At 38.6% G+C, this 14,274-nt stretch overlaps 1 protein-coding gene across 7 annotated transcripts in view; it reads right to left on the reverse strand.

Annotated features, from left to right (window-relative positions):
- PEAK1 (pseudopodium enriched atypical kinase 1) overlaps nucleotides 1-14,274 on the reverse strand; it is a 241,051-nt gene that overhangs the window by 109,966 nt on the left and 116,811 nt on the right. For all 7 annotated transcript variants that reach the window (XM_054592027.1, XM_054592026.1, XM_054592031.1 and 4 more), the window contains one exon: nucleotides 1,018-4,260. In XM_054592027.1, the coding sequence (XP_054448002.1) occupies nucleotides 1,018-4,145 (3,128 nt within the window). In that variant the 5' untranslated portion in view covers nucleotides 4,146-4,260. The remainder of the gene's footprint in view (nucleotides 1-1,017; nucleotides 4,261-14,274) is intronic.

Raw genomic sequence — 14,274 nt, forward strand, 5'->3', positions numbered from 1 at the left:
ACGGCTCCATGACTTTTCTTCCGTCTGTCAGAATCTCAAGTGAACCTGCCTGGCCTTGACAGGTTGCAAGACACTGATACATTTGACAAGGGGTTAACAACTAAAATTTATAAACTACTTACAAAACTCAAAACCAAAAGAACAAACAACTCAATTGAAACATGGGCAAAGGACCTGAATAGACACTTCTCCAAAGAGGACATACAGATGGCCAACAGACATATGAAAAGATGCTCAACATCACTAATCATCAGAGAAATGCAAATTAAAACCACAATGAGATACCATATCATACCTGTCAGAATGGCTATCATTAATAAACCAACAAACAAGTGCTGGTGAGAAAGGGGATCCCTTCTGCACTGTTGGTGGGAATGCAGATTAGTGCAGCCACTGTGGAAAGCACTATGGAGATACCTCAAAATTAAAAATGGATTGCCCTTTTGACCCAGAGATCCCACTTCTGGGAATATATCTGAAGGAACCCAAAATACTAATTCAAAAGGACAAAAGCATCCCTATGTTCACTCTAGATTATTTAACAATCACCAAGATATGGAAGCAGCCCAGGTGTCCAATAGTAGATATGTGGATGAAACAACTATGGGACATTTACACAATGGAATACTACGTGGCTGTAAAAAAAAAAGAAAAGAAAATTTTACCCTTTGTGACAGTATAGATGAACGTGGAGAACATTATGCTAAGTGAAGTAAGCCAGCCAGAAAAAGACAAATACGATATGATTTCACTCACACTTGGAATCTAATGAACAAACTGAACTAACAAGGAAAGTGGGGACAGACTCATAGATGGAGAACAGATGACAGCTAGTCGAGGAGGGAGGCGAGGGGGGAAGGGATTGAGCAAAAAGAAAAAAGACATCATGTACATGGATAACAGTGTGGTGATTGTTGGGGAGAGGAGGGTATAAGAAGACTACATGGTAATGGAAAAAATATAATAAAGATTAAATTTTTAAAAAGTTCCCACATTCTGCCAGTCTATTTTACATACCTGAGAATTGTTTTAGGAATCTGTAATGGAGAAGAATGACTCTTTTTCTTTTCCCGTGAATCCTGTAGTAACCCATCCTGTGTTCCACTCTTCTCCATGACTGCTGAGTGGTCTTCTCTGGCCTTATTCTGATCCACATTGAGCTGCCCTTCGGCAGGGTCACACCTGTACATGAAGATAATGGCTGGTTTCTCACTGGACTCTCCTTTTGCTTCTGTGAACCAATGATGGCGTTGAACTGGAGGAGGGGGTAGCATGTGGATGACTGTGCCATCCAAGCCCACCAGTTTCCCTTTCTCTCGTTCTTTCTCTTTATCATACTCCTCATCTGTTTTCCGGCGGCGGAAGAAGCTTTTAAATGATATCCAGCGTTTAGGTTTTGCATCAGCTGCACGTCTGCTGCCTTCAGAGTGCAAAACTGATTCAGCTTCTGTTGACCTGGTAGGGCTGGCTGACTTGGTCCAGTTGGTGAAATGCTTCTGCAAAAGGTTACTTGCATGGTAAGGGGAGGAAGTAGAGCGTGGTGGGGGAAAAGGAGGTGGTGGCTCACTTTCGGGATTAGTCACTAATTTGCAGGAGGAGGTGGTGACTGGCTTTGCCAGTGGATCTTTCTGTACTTCAGTGGTAAGATTTTCTGGGTTCTGAGGTGCTTCATGTCCACCACTGGACTGAGATGTAAAGAGAGATTTGGGCCGGACTGGTGTACTCTTAGCAGCATCGACATCTGGAGGAATTGCATAAAGCTTTTCCACACTGCAAGCTTTATGGCCTGACAGGGGCACTTCTGGAGGAGACTGTGGAGGTTGAATAGAAGCCACAATCTGAGAGAGCACTGTACTTGCTTTCTCCCTGTTGCTGCTGCCACTGACTACCATCTGAGACCCCTGAGTGCCTTCTGTTCTGGCAACAGGTTCTTGAGTGGTTCTCTGGATCTTTGTTGGGGAGCTGTGACTGGAACTATAGCTTCTCTGTGGTGAAGACTGACCTCTGTTGAGACCACTGTTAAACTCCTGGACCTTCTGAGCTACTGAGCCCCTTTTACTTTCTGCGCTATTTGAAAACCCTTTATCTTGGGGATAATCAATGGGGTTGCTAGTGGTGTCTTCAGACACTTTTCCTGTAGTTTCTATTTCTTCGTAAGTGTGGCTTACCATACTTGTGGTTTTTTCCTTCACTGGAAGTTCTCCACTTGTTCCGAGAAAACTTTTATAAATGGCTAGATTGTCATATGCATTTGGATTGATAACAATGGGAACTTTGATGGCATTTTTGGAACTCCGAGCATAAGTTGGTTCGTCATGGATGATAATTGGAAAAGGTGGCATACCAGCATTGTTGTAACTATTAAATTTTATTTCAGACAAATTCGGTGACTTAACAGGGATGGTTTTGGAGGAAACATTTGCAGCTATGGGTGAAGTAGGTGCTGATTTGTGACAGTTTTTCCTTGGAGGGACATTTGGTCCAGTTCCACCACTAATTAATTCTACCTTAGGTATCTTTTGTCTTGGACTGGTACTGGAAGTCCATACTTCTTGGTATCGAATTGCACTGGATTTTTGGAAACGGGCACCTATTTGACCTGATGTCGATATAGGTGGTGTCACTGGAGAGTTTGGAGCAGAAGATGAGCTTTTTGTCTTGCGGTTGTTACCAGGGCCCCCAAGGTGTTCGCTAGCCATGGCTGCTGACACGTCCACAATGGTATATGGCTTGCATAATGGCTGTTCGAGATTCACAACACGGTAGGGCTTGGCTTGCTCTTGTACAGGAATGAGGTTTATGATTACTGCTTGCCCAGCAATATCTGTAGAGGCTTTACTTCCTTGCTTTGCAGTTTGTACAGCAATCTTGCCATCCTTCTCTTCTAATCTGAGAGCAAGGACTGCTTTGTGAGTCTCTGGAATTTTTAATGAGCTTTTTAATGCTTGTGATGAATCCTCCTGACTCTTACCAGAGAGACTTTCACAATTGGGCTCACTATCTTTCATATCTTTAGAATCTGCTGGTTTACCAGGAGATACTCCCCCATTACAAATTTTCTGGGATAAACTACTGGCTGTCTCAGAGTGTGATTCTTCTGTTAAAGAAGAATCTGGTGATGTGGAGTCAGATGACACCATGCTCTGAGTACTTCCTGGTCCATAGACTACAGAATTCTCTTCATAACCATTTAGGATTTCATCGTAACTATCGTCATAGTCTACAGCACAGATTCTCTGCAGAGACTTATTTCGCAGAGGAACAGTATTCCATTTCTTGTCCACGCAGAATTGAACAGGAGACAAAGTATTTGCCCTAAAGTTAGCGAAGCGAGGTTGCCCTCTCATACGAATCTCCATGGCCAACAGCTCTTCATCACTTTCATCCCAGCTCTCACGCTCCTCCTCCATGTTACTGAAAAGTACATCTTCCTCACTCTCCTCACCACTAGAAAATTCTGGGTAACAGAACCGGCCCCCTTCATTGCTGATCACTTCTGTGCTCCCACTCAGAATAACGTGCTTGCCCTGAGTATCCTTTATCCCACCCATCATGCAACTTGGTGGAAGCTTTCTTTCCAATGACCGTTTATAGCAATCATTTATTCTTCCCAAGAATATTTCTCTGGAGTTGGTTTCATTTCCTCCAATCTGAGGGGTAGTATCCAAGCCTGCTATCTCCTTCAACACTTCGGTTAGTCCATTATTGTTATCTGATATCTTCTTTGCATTATCATTATTGCCACAAGGTTTAGAAATATGGCTAACTCCTTCAATATCATTTTCATTATTATTATTGAGTGGTTTCTTATTCAAAGCTGTCCTGTTTTGGTTCCTCCCTATAATGACAGGTTTGTTCTCACAGTGTCCTTGAATGCTAAACTCACCACATACACTTTGCCCATCTGCCACCATCATAGTGGGCTTCACAGCTATAGTGGGTTTTTTAGCCACAGGAGGCCGGAAATTTCCGGTGCTCCTGATACGGTGATTGTTACTGTGATTGGCATTAGTTTTCACATTGCCATGGGTGATGGGCGTCTTCTCAGGGTCTGGAGGGAGCTGGTGCAAGCTTTTAGGTTTAAAGCAGTTCTTGCATTCACCAGGTTTCCAAACGTGTTCAGTAAAGGTGTTACAAGCAGACATTTTAAAAAGCAGAACTTCACAGACAATGCTTTCCTTTCAGTGCATGGCAAAACTTTCATCTGTTAGTTTTCACCTCCCCTATGTATTGTAGCAGCTCTTGTTAAGTATCATCAATCTGTGGGGGGAGGGGGGAAAGAAGAAAATCTGAATGGATTATGAAAGCACTATGAGGCTTTTCATGATGAATGGCATAAAAAAATTGGCTCTGTTCCTTAAATTAAAATACTGAGATAAAAACTAATTGGAAAGTTTTTTATGCACTCTCGTTGAACCCTATCTAATCTTTTGTTTGATGTCTCTATGGTAATGATACTGTGACCTTGGAAATGCTTTTGAAACTGCTACCCCCACCAACCCGTCTGAGACTTCTTGGTCTATTGTGGGTTCCTCTTCTTCTACCCACCCTTTACATTTTAGATATCTCATAGACTCCTCAAACTCAATGCATTTAAAACTAACCTTCTGGCTATATCCCCTTTCTCAACTCTAAGAAACTATTCTACTCTAACCAGCCTTTCTCTACCCCCCAGGCCATCTTCTTCCTCTTTTATCCTAGTTCAATTAATGCCATCCACCTAGACAGCTAACCTTCAACCTTCAGACCATTCTTTTTTTAAACTTTTTTCTTTATTGATATGCAAACCATTCTTGACACCCTTCCCCTCAATCCTAACACCACATCCTACTAACTCCCTAAATTAGTCTTGCCAATTTTATCTATTACATTTTACTAGAACTCATTTTTGCCATTACCAAACACTATGAGTAATTAATTTGCCTAGATTACTGCAATAGGCTGTTAACTGATCTTCATGTCTGCAGTTTCGCCCCATTCCAATCCAAACTCTCTATCCTTGTTATTCGAAGTGGTGATCCTCAGTCAAGTAGTATCAGCCTCAGCTGGGAGCTTGCTAAAAAGGGAGTATCTTAGACTACTGGATCAGAATCTGTATTTTAATAAGATTCTCTGGTGATTCCACTGTTCTATACTACCATCATATTTAGCTTTATAAAATGCGAATATGACCATCTTCTTACCTAGCTTAACTATTCTGTGGCTCAATCTTACCTATCGCATTGGATACCAAATGCCACTTTGCAGACTGAAGGTTGCTAGCTAAATAAGAACTATCTGGGAAACCACCCTAGGCAAACCTAGTAAATCTCTGAGAGATGAACCTGGGGAATCTGATATTTAAATTTTAAAATAAGCTCTCCAGGTAATTCTCTGTGCATTGAGGTACTGGAATCTCTAGTTATAGGATGGAATACAAGTCCCTTAAGTTTTCATGATATTTCCTTCTAGTCTTATGTTTTGAAAATTAAACAGTCCTATCTTTATACCCTAAATCCCACTGGGCTACTTATTTTTCCTTGGTACTATCAAAGTCACTCAGACATATGTCCATTTACCAGCACTTTCATTTTTAATTGTTTCCTCACATAAAGAAGTTTTTACCTTCTTTAAGCCCTGGACTATATCTTATCATCTGTATATATCTAGCACACAGAGCTGAATAAACACTGGTCAATTAAAGTACTGGTTTTAAAGTTAATTTCCTTTTTGTTAAACAGTCTTGTGGCTCTCTTCTACTGTCTTAGGAACATAGCTGCAGACCTTTCCACAGGACATCATTAGTCTTACACTTCTACTTGGGATATTATAATGAAGTTGGCAGTAGGCACGTACATGCAAGAACTATTTTAATAGTTGAAAAGTTTAACTTCAATTTCTGTATGGCAGTAACAGAATCCTTGCTTTGGCCAGAAAACTAGCCTTTTGGTCGTTTCAGCACATTTACAAGGAAGGAAAAGCTCTTTTCTTCAGCAAATATATACAAAACTAAGTCCCTTATAAACAATACTCATAAAAAACTCTGCCCCAATAAAAGAAGTACAGACCTAAAGATCAAAGAATTCCAACAATCCAGTCCAAATCTAAATTCTTTATTTGATGAAGATCCTTAAATTGCTCTGTTCAATAAGGCTAAAATATACTTTTCAAGTGTTTGTTTAAAAACATGTATTTACTCTTTCAAGTATTCTAAAAGCTATACCCCTTAGTTGAGAAAATGATGCCCTGCCAGTCTGAGACCAGAACATTTTGCATAAGAAGAACAGCATAAAATTCGGCTAAAAAAAGGAAAGCCAGGCCCGATCATGCAGGGCTTTTTAGGCTTTTAAAGATTAGAGTTTATCCTAAGAGGCGTGTGAAGTCACTGGAGGGTTTTAAACAGGCAAAACAACATGATATAATTTGCATTTTTAAAAAGATAGCTATAACTAAAAAAAAAAAAAAAAAACAAGAAAAACATAAGTATATGTTTAACAAAATATGTAAATTCTAAAATCTATATGCAGAAAGGTACAAAACACTGATAGAAGATATCAAAGACCTAAATAAATGAATACATATACTACGTTCTCTTAACACTGTTACGATGTCACTTGTACTCAAAGTGTTCTGTAGATTTAACATAATTGCATCCAAAATTCAAGGAGAATTTGTTTTGTAGAAATCACAAGCTGATTCAAAAATTTATATGAAAAAGCAAAGGAACTAGAACAGCCAAAACAATTTGGAGGCAAAAAACGCTGGAAGAATTAGATTACCTGATTTCAATACTTAGCATAAAGCTACAGTAATCCTGACAATGTGGTGTTGGGCAAAGGATAAAAACATAGAATGGGGACATGGGATAAGCCAATTACAGCCAATTGGACAAATCTAGCCTGTTGCTTGTTTTTGTATGCTTTTAAAAGTTTTATATGGTTGAAAAAAATCAACAGAATAGTATTTTGTGACAATGAAAATTATATGAAATTCAAATTTCAGTACCCATAAATAAAGCTCTGCTGGAACACAGCCAAGCTCATTTCTTTACATATTTTCTATGGCAACTTTGTGCTACAATGAAGAGCTGAGTAGCTATGAATGACTGTATGCAGCTCTCTCATCACTTTGCAGAGCTTTTTAGCGCTGAAAATTGCAAAATTTCCACTGCTACATGTATAACCAGTGTGAAAACACATTTTTCAAAGATAAAAATAGTAAAATTTCATTACAGATATGCATTAATAAATGAACATTTGAATTGGATTTTGATGAAAAGAAACACTAATTTTGAACCCTTAATAAGCAAGATGTTATCCCTCCACCTCCCAATTCCATTCTTCTTATTAGCAGAACTGTGTTACAAAAATTGTACTCAATTATTATATTTTAAATTTTGTCAAAAAATTCATGGGGAGAGAAGAGGACCCGGCCAAGATGGAGGCACAGGCAGAGATGCTTCGTTTCCTTGCACAACCAAAAGAAAGATAACAACCAATTTAAAAACAAAAGACAACCAGTACTGCCATAAAATCAAACTGCATTAAAATCCAACAACCAAGGGCTTAAACAAACACTCATCCAGACTGGTAAGAGCGGAGGAGGTCCGGGCAGAGACGGCGGGTGGCTAGGCAGCAGCTGGCGGACCATGGCAGGCGATCCCATGTTCCTGTGTGGATAAGCCAGGAGGGACAACAGGGGAGCAACCCTGATAGCGAAATCTAGGGCCTCAGGACAGGAAACTAAAGACTCAAAACCCCTGACTGTAAAAATACGTGGGAGTTGCAGTGGCAAGAGAAACTCCCAGTCTCAAAGGAGAGACCATAGATAACAACTGAAGGAACACAAGAGATCTGCCTCAGGTCAGGTTCAATGAAGAATGTAAATATCCTTCCCAGTATGAGCTGGTTATCATGGCTTTTGAGGGAAGAACAAGCATGCTTAGAGGAACTTACTTCTATGCCTGATTGTCCCCGGGAACCGCCTGATCCAGTTTAGGGCTGTACCTGCCTTTAATATTGTTTCAAGCCTGAGCCAGATGGGCTGGGCAGAGCCAGGAAGAGATAAGGAGACTTCTTTCAGATAGAATGAGGATTCCGGCCATGTCCAAGCTGAGCCAAGGGGTATGGGCCTTTTTGCCCTTTCTCCATGTTCCCCAAGTCCTTGTCTGCTGCCCATATCGGCCGTGTCTGACTTAGGTTGTCCCGCCTCATGAGAGATCTTACCCGTCTTTGACTAAACAACCATCACAGGGCCAAGCAAGGTGATGTGAGGGAGGCAAGGGCTTCACCCCTGCCAGAGGGGCAGGTTTCATCTCCTCAGTGGCCTATTTCCCCCAGGGCTCCTTGATTAACCTCAACTTTGGAGCCCTCTTGCCTGTTGGCAGGGCAACAGTTCCTGAAACCAGACAGGGCGTTTCCCAACAAGGCAGTGAACTGAGGCAGTGGCTTTGGTGGGTGAACGAGGGAGAAGAGGATAATCTCCATAGAAAACTGTAAAATAACAGCCATTAAGTGTGATGACACAGAAGCCAAATGAAATTTCATTAAGAGGCTGAAGATAATGCTGCTGAGAGGTAACCGAGAATGAGGACTAAGTGTGCCCACAGGACTTTGATGTGAACTCACTGGTGATCTTGGCAGTGGTGGGGATAGAAAGCAGAGAGGGGTGAGGTGAAGAGTGAGGAATTAAGACAGTAACTGTAGATACTTTTTTTTGAGAAGTTTAAGGTGAAAAGTGGAAGAAAAAGCTGGGAGTATGGAGAAGTGTCTAAAAATTCCATATTTTTAAGATGGCAGAAACTATATGACATTGAATGCTAATACCAGAGGAAAGGCTGAAAGACAGGAAAAAGATGAATCACAAAACTTACAATGCTAAAAGTGAGCAGGACCCTAGGTCAATCTCTGTTTTATGGATGAGGGAAAACTGAGGCTCAGAAAGACCACACAGTGAATGAAGGACTACAGCTACCTACAGTATGGTTTTAAATACTTCTCTTCTTTATATATGATTTTTTTCTTTTGTTATGTATGTTCACTGTGAAAAATAAGAACAATATAAAGAAAATACAGATCATGTGTAACCCTATTACTCAGAAGTAACTTCTATTAATAATTGGGGCAGTTCCTGTCACCAAAAATTAAAAAAAAAAAAAATTGCAGTATTGCCTGTCTACTCAGCACTATGTCACTGAATATAAAAGAATAAGGAATCCTGGCCTAATGTCTTGTTAACCTAGTTAAATCCACACTATTTATAAATGTGTAGATAAATAGTAAAAAGAATTCCACCCTTTGACTGTAAGTTAATTCAGTCAAGAAATGGCTGTGAGTTGATTAGCAGCTATAACATTATCCACAGGAAGCCAAGTGAGGTTCACCGAGAACACAGTTTGTCAGTGGTAAGCACAACAGAAACCAATCAATAAATTTGAAACCTTGGATCAGACATTCTTTTACCAGTTCTGTGTACATCTGTATTCATGCTCCTATAAAACCAAGGGATGAACCAAGCAAACACTGTTAGCAAGCACCAGATGGAGCTGCTTTCTAAGCCACTAAAGTCTTAACCAGGATGGTTTCATTTTTCAACACTAATTGTGTTTGGAGAGAGAGATGTGAACTTTAAAAGTGTCAAAACAATTTTAACTTATAATAGCTCTTACAACGAGAAGCTGTACAGGATGTAGGTCTGTCCAAAGAGCCATCCTGGGCCTTTACTGCCTTTGTAAAATAACTTCAGTGGCAATAACTAGCAGCTTTGCCTGCTTAACACTGACCCCCCCCCCAAAAAAAAAAAACAGGAAACTCTAGTCATCAAAGTTATGCTTGAGGAAAAAAAACAATGTTTCCCAAGGCACTTACGGAAAAAGGAAAATATGACAGCCTAGCCTGGTGTGTTTTATTTATTTGCCAAAACACGTCTGATATGAAGCACTCAAATGGAATGTTTGATAAGAAAGCTCAGTCAGTCCTTGGATGAAATGGCAGATGGTAGAACTTAATGACTGAAGCTGCCCCTAGAAGCTAGACAGGATTCCATGATTTAAATCCAGTTTCATAGTTGACAGTTTAAAGACCAAAGCACTTCAAGCTATAGATGAACCTATTCAAAAGTTGCCTATTTCATTTCAAGTCATGACAGCTTTTTAAGAAGCTATTATTGGTTTTTACTTGCTGTACTGCTATGCAATGACAATAATTAGTTTGCTTCTAGCCCAACAGTTTAAAGCAGATTTGATACAAAATAATTAAACCCACACTGGATTTCAATCTTGGAATAAATAGGCTGACAGAAAGAGCTGGAGTTCCTTAAGCTGAATTCAGTTTCTGAGTCAAAGAGGGGGAGAGTGTGTAGGTGGTATATTAAATACTATATACAGAGCATTTCTTAAAGGCACCCAAGAAGAATCTGCTAATATAAAGGACGATGGGGAATGGACTGCAAAGCTCCTTTCCCAATCCTGTGACTCCTGGAGGCCATGGTTTCTCTTCACAAAATCTGTCACACTGCCAGAGAGGCAGAGTTAAGAGTCCTCAGTGCTGTACATGGCTTTTAAGGACACTCTGAGTAAGGAACTATCGACTATATGTCATCCTACACGGTCCATCTCCAGGATAGTACGGTAAAATTCACAAGTCAAGGTTCTCATTAGAATTTTGTAATGGAATATCTGGGTCACATATAAAAAAGGAAAGGAAAATGGAACAAGTATCCTCATGTCACTGTTCCCAACCTTTCCTCCTTCCACAGTGAAAAATGCTGACCCAATACCTCAACCAGTTGCCAATATCTTCAGCATATGACTAAGGCTGTGGAGAGAGGAAGCGAAAGCAAAGCTGCAGGAAAAGGTTTTATAGGAGATAAAACACAATGCTTACTTGGTGCATAAATGAAAATTCCATGAGTAAAAGGAACCTTTTTCATTTGAGATCTGACCGCCCCCCCCAAAAAAAATCAGTTTTTTGCTAACACAAGAATAGGCAAGAACTTAAGAAATAAGGTTCTCCTGACTATAGAAGAAACCAAAGTAAAACTTGCTTAATTTTGAAAACTTAACTGAAACTCTGGTAAAAAGAAGAAGCCATCCACATGCAATTGCTCTAACTACAAATTTTTCTTAACAATTTCCTGTTTCTGTCACATAATAGTCATCTCCAGACTTGCAACAGCAGATGCACACTAAAGCAGCAGTGCTTTGATCCCAACCCAATTGTTAAGTTCAAACTTTTTTATTAGCCAGCTAAATAATAATTATTATAAACTTGGCAATAACTAGTTATGAGATATTAAATTCCAAAATGTTCCCTGAACCCATCTCAGACCCCTACTTAAGAGGGTACATATCAGAGAGGAAGTTCAAATGTTATCTAATAACAGCCAAGGACTTCATAGTTTTTAACATTTATTTATTCTGTTCATAAACTGTTTCCTCTCCCTGGAATGTACAAGTATTTCCTCTAATGCTGTTCCACTTGGTAAAACTCTCTTTATCCTTGTGAGTTCAAACTGTATCTCTGTGATGAAACTTGACTCTATTCCCTAAATATCTTTATTATAATACCATGTCGTGTTGTAATTATGTAAGTCCCTAGAAGCAAGGGCTGTCTTTTCATCTCTATGTATCAAGGATTGGTTGGAATACAGAAGATACTATATAAATGCTTGCTGAATAATAATTAGTTACTGGGCTGCCCCAAAGATGTGTTTTTTGTGCATCAGAGTACTGAAGGAGTGAATATTCTGAGGCAAGTTAAGCTTGACCTTTTATCCAGCCAAGCTCCAGTCAGGAGCCACCCTTATTTAGAAGCATCCGGGAGGTTCCTGGTTATGAGTGAATGGTCAGATGCTACTAGAAGTTGCCTTCTTTGTCCTCCTTTCACTGCCCCTAACCGCTGAGCTATCAAATGAATAAAGCCAGACTGTGTGCTAATTGAGATGTGAAAAGATAGGAGCTCTCTGATTTAACAGTAATAAGAAAGGGGTCATTAGGGCAGTGTAAGATTCAAAGGTGAGAAAAAGAAGATAAAGGAGGGTAAAAAAGAAGTTAGAAAGGAAAGAGAAATAAGACAACAGTTAATTATTCTGAGAATAATCACACTTCAATGTTTATAGCAACATAATCAGAGGAAGCAATGATGTCATGTTACCACTCTTCATCATTTTTGGAGGTTTTATTGTCTTCCATGAAATGTACATTTTTAGGAGGCAAAATTTTTCCAATCACACTAACACTAGTTACAGAAAAAAGTAAACAATACATTCTATAAAACATGTATAATTTACACTTTTGAAATTTTTTTACTGTTATTCAATTACAATAGTCCCCATTTTCCCATTACTCTCATTTACCTTACCCCCCACCCCACCCCGACCACTTTCCACTTTCACTCCTTCCCCACCTTGTCTTTGTCCATGGCTCCTTTATACGTGTTCCTTGACTTGACCCTTCCCCTTCTTTCCCTGTTATGCCCCTCCCCCCTCACCTCTGGTCACTGTCACATTTAAAAGGGAAAATGTACTTCTAAATTAATGAGTCTAAATTATACAAAACTTCAAAGAAATACAGATTTATTGCTTTCAGAGAGGTAACCATAAACTAGTATAACAGTCTTTCCTGGTAGAGGTATTTGGAGGACCTGTTCTAATACATAAGAATTATTTTTTATAATAGTTGTAAATAAATAATGGCTTAAGAACACATTAAGATAGTATCCTTCAAACAGGGATCCAGGATGTATTTTCAAGGATCCATGAGTTCTCCAAAAGAGCTTCAACACTGAACTGAGCAAAGTTTACACCTAAAATAAATATAAACACATGCTGGACCACTGCAACAGCCACTTACTAACTAGGCACAGCAACAGGATTTGCAACATGATTACAAATGTACGGATGCATCTGTTTTTTTAATATAAGCTGGCATCAAACACCACTTTAAGTGTAAGGAATAATGAGGAAAGGAGGCTCACTTTAATATGTAAATGATACAGTCTCACTAATTTAAGAGCAAAATGACATCATAGTGCGCTCACTCTACATTGTACCAATCTTGGATTTTCAACATCCTAAAAAGAAATGTGGCAGAAGAAGAGAGCCAATGGCAGTGAAAGCTGCCAAGAAACCTGTGGAGCAGCAGTTGGCTTCATACTTATATTGCAAGCAACAATTCAATATCAACAGAAGATTATCTATCACATTAAAACAGTTAATTTACACATCTTTAGTTTTATAGGCTTTTTTTTGTGCTTAACTTTTAAATGCTTTGGTTTATAGCTAAATGAGAAATATAAACATAGGAATTCATACCTCCTTCTGTTTGTTCATATTTAAGTAAAATTATAATAGTTTTATTACTGAAAGACTGCAGTTTTTAATGAATTAGAAGAGTATATAAATTACTAAAATTTGAAAAGTAGTGCTTGAAACTAATATTCTCTTATGTCAGGTAAGGATTCCTCTTGTGATATTATTTATATTACTAATTTGCTAAACATCAGTTAAGTGAGTATAACAATCATCTACTTCACAGAGCTACCATTTAGATTAATTAACATAAAATATATAAGGATTACATTGACTCTACAGAAGATGCTGGGTAAATACAATTTAACAATACTAGTTCTTCTAACCCATTAATACAGGGTATCTTTCCAATTGTTCTATCTTCAATTCTTTCATCAAAGTCTTATAGTTTTCGATGTACAAATCTTTCACTTCCTTGGTTAAACACTAATTCCTGAATATTTTATTGTTTTTGGTTCTATTGTGAATAGGACTGTTTTCTTTATTTCATTTTGAGATATTTTGTTGTTAGTATACAGAAATGAAACTGATATCTGTATATTGATTTTATATCCTGCAACTTACTGAATTCATTGATTACTTCCAACATTTTTCTTGGTTGAATCTTTAGGATCTTCTATATATGAGATCATATTACCTACAAATAATGACAATTTTATTTCTTCCTTTCTGATTCAATTTAATCCCTATTCAAAATCCATTTTCACAGGAACAGAAGAAACAACTATAAAATTTGAATGGGACAACAAAAGACCCCGAATAGCCAAAGTAATCCTGAGGTGGAAAAGGGGACAATCTGATGATATACTTCCTGCTCTCAAACTGTACTACAAAACTACAGTAATTAAAACAGTATGGCAACTAGTACAAAAACTAGACAAAGCATAGTAATTACAGTCAACAATACTGTGTTATATTCTTCAAAGTTGGTAAAATCTTAAATGTTCTACCACACAAAAAGAATTACACGATGTGATAGAGGAGTTA

The sequence above is a fragment of the Pteronotus mesoamericanus genome, unplaced genomic scaffold (genome assembly GCF_021234165.1).
Source record: "Pteronotus mesoamericanus isolate MK-2021 breed Mesoamerican mustached bat unplaced genomic scaffold, CSHL_Meso_final scaffold_31, whole genome shotgun sequence".
In the NCBI taxonomy this organism is placed as follows: Eukaryota; Metazoa; Chordata; class Mammalia; order Chiroptera; family Mormoopidae; genus Pteronotus; species Pteronotus mesoamericanus.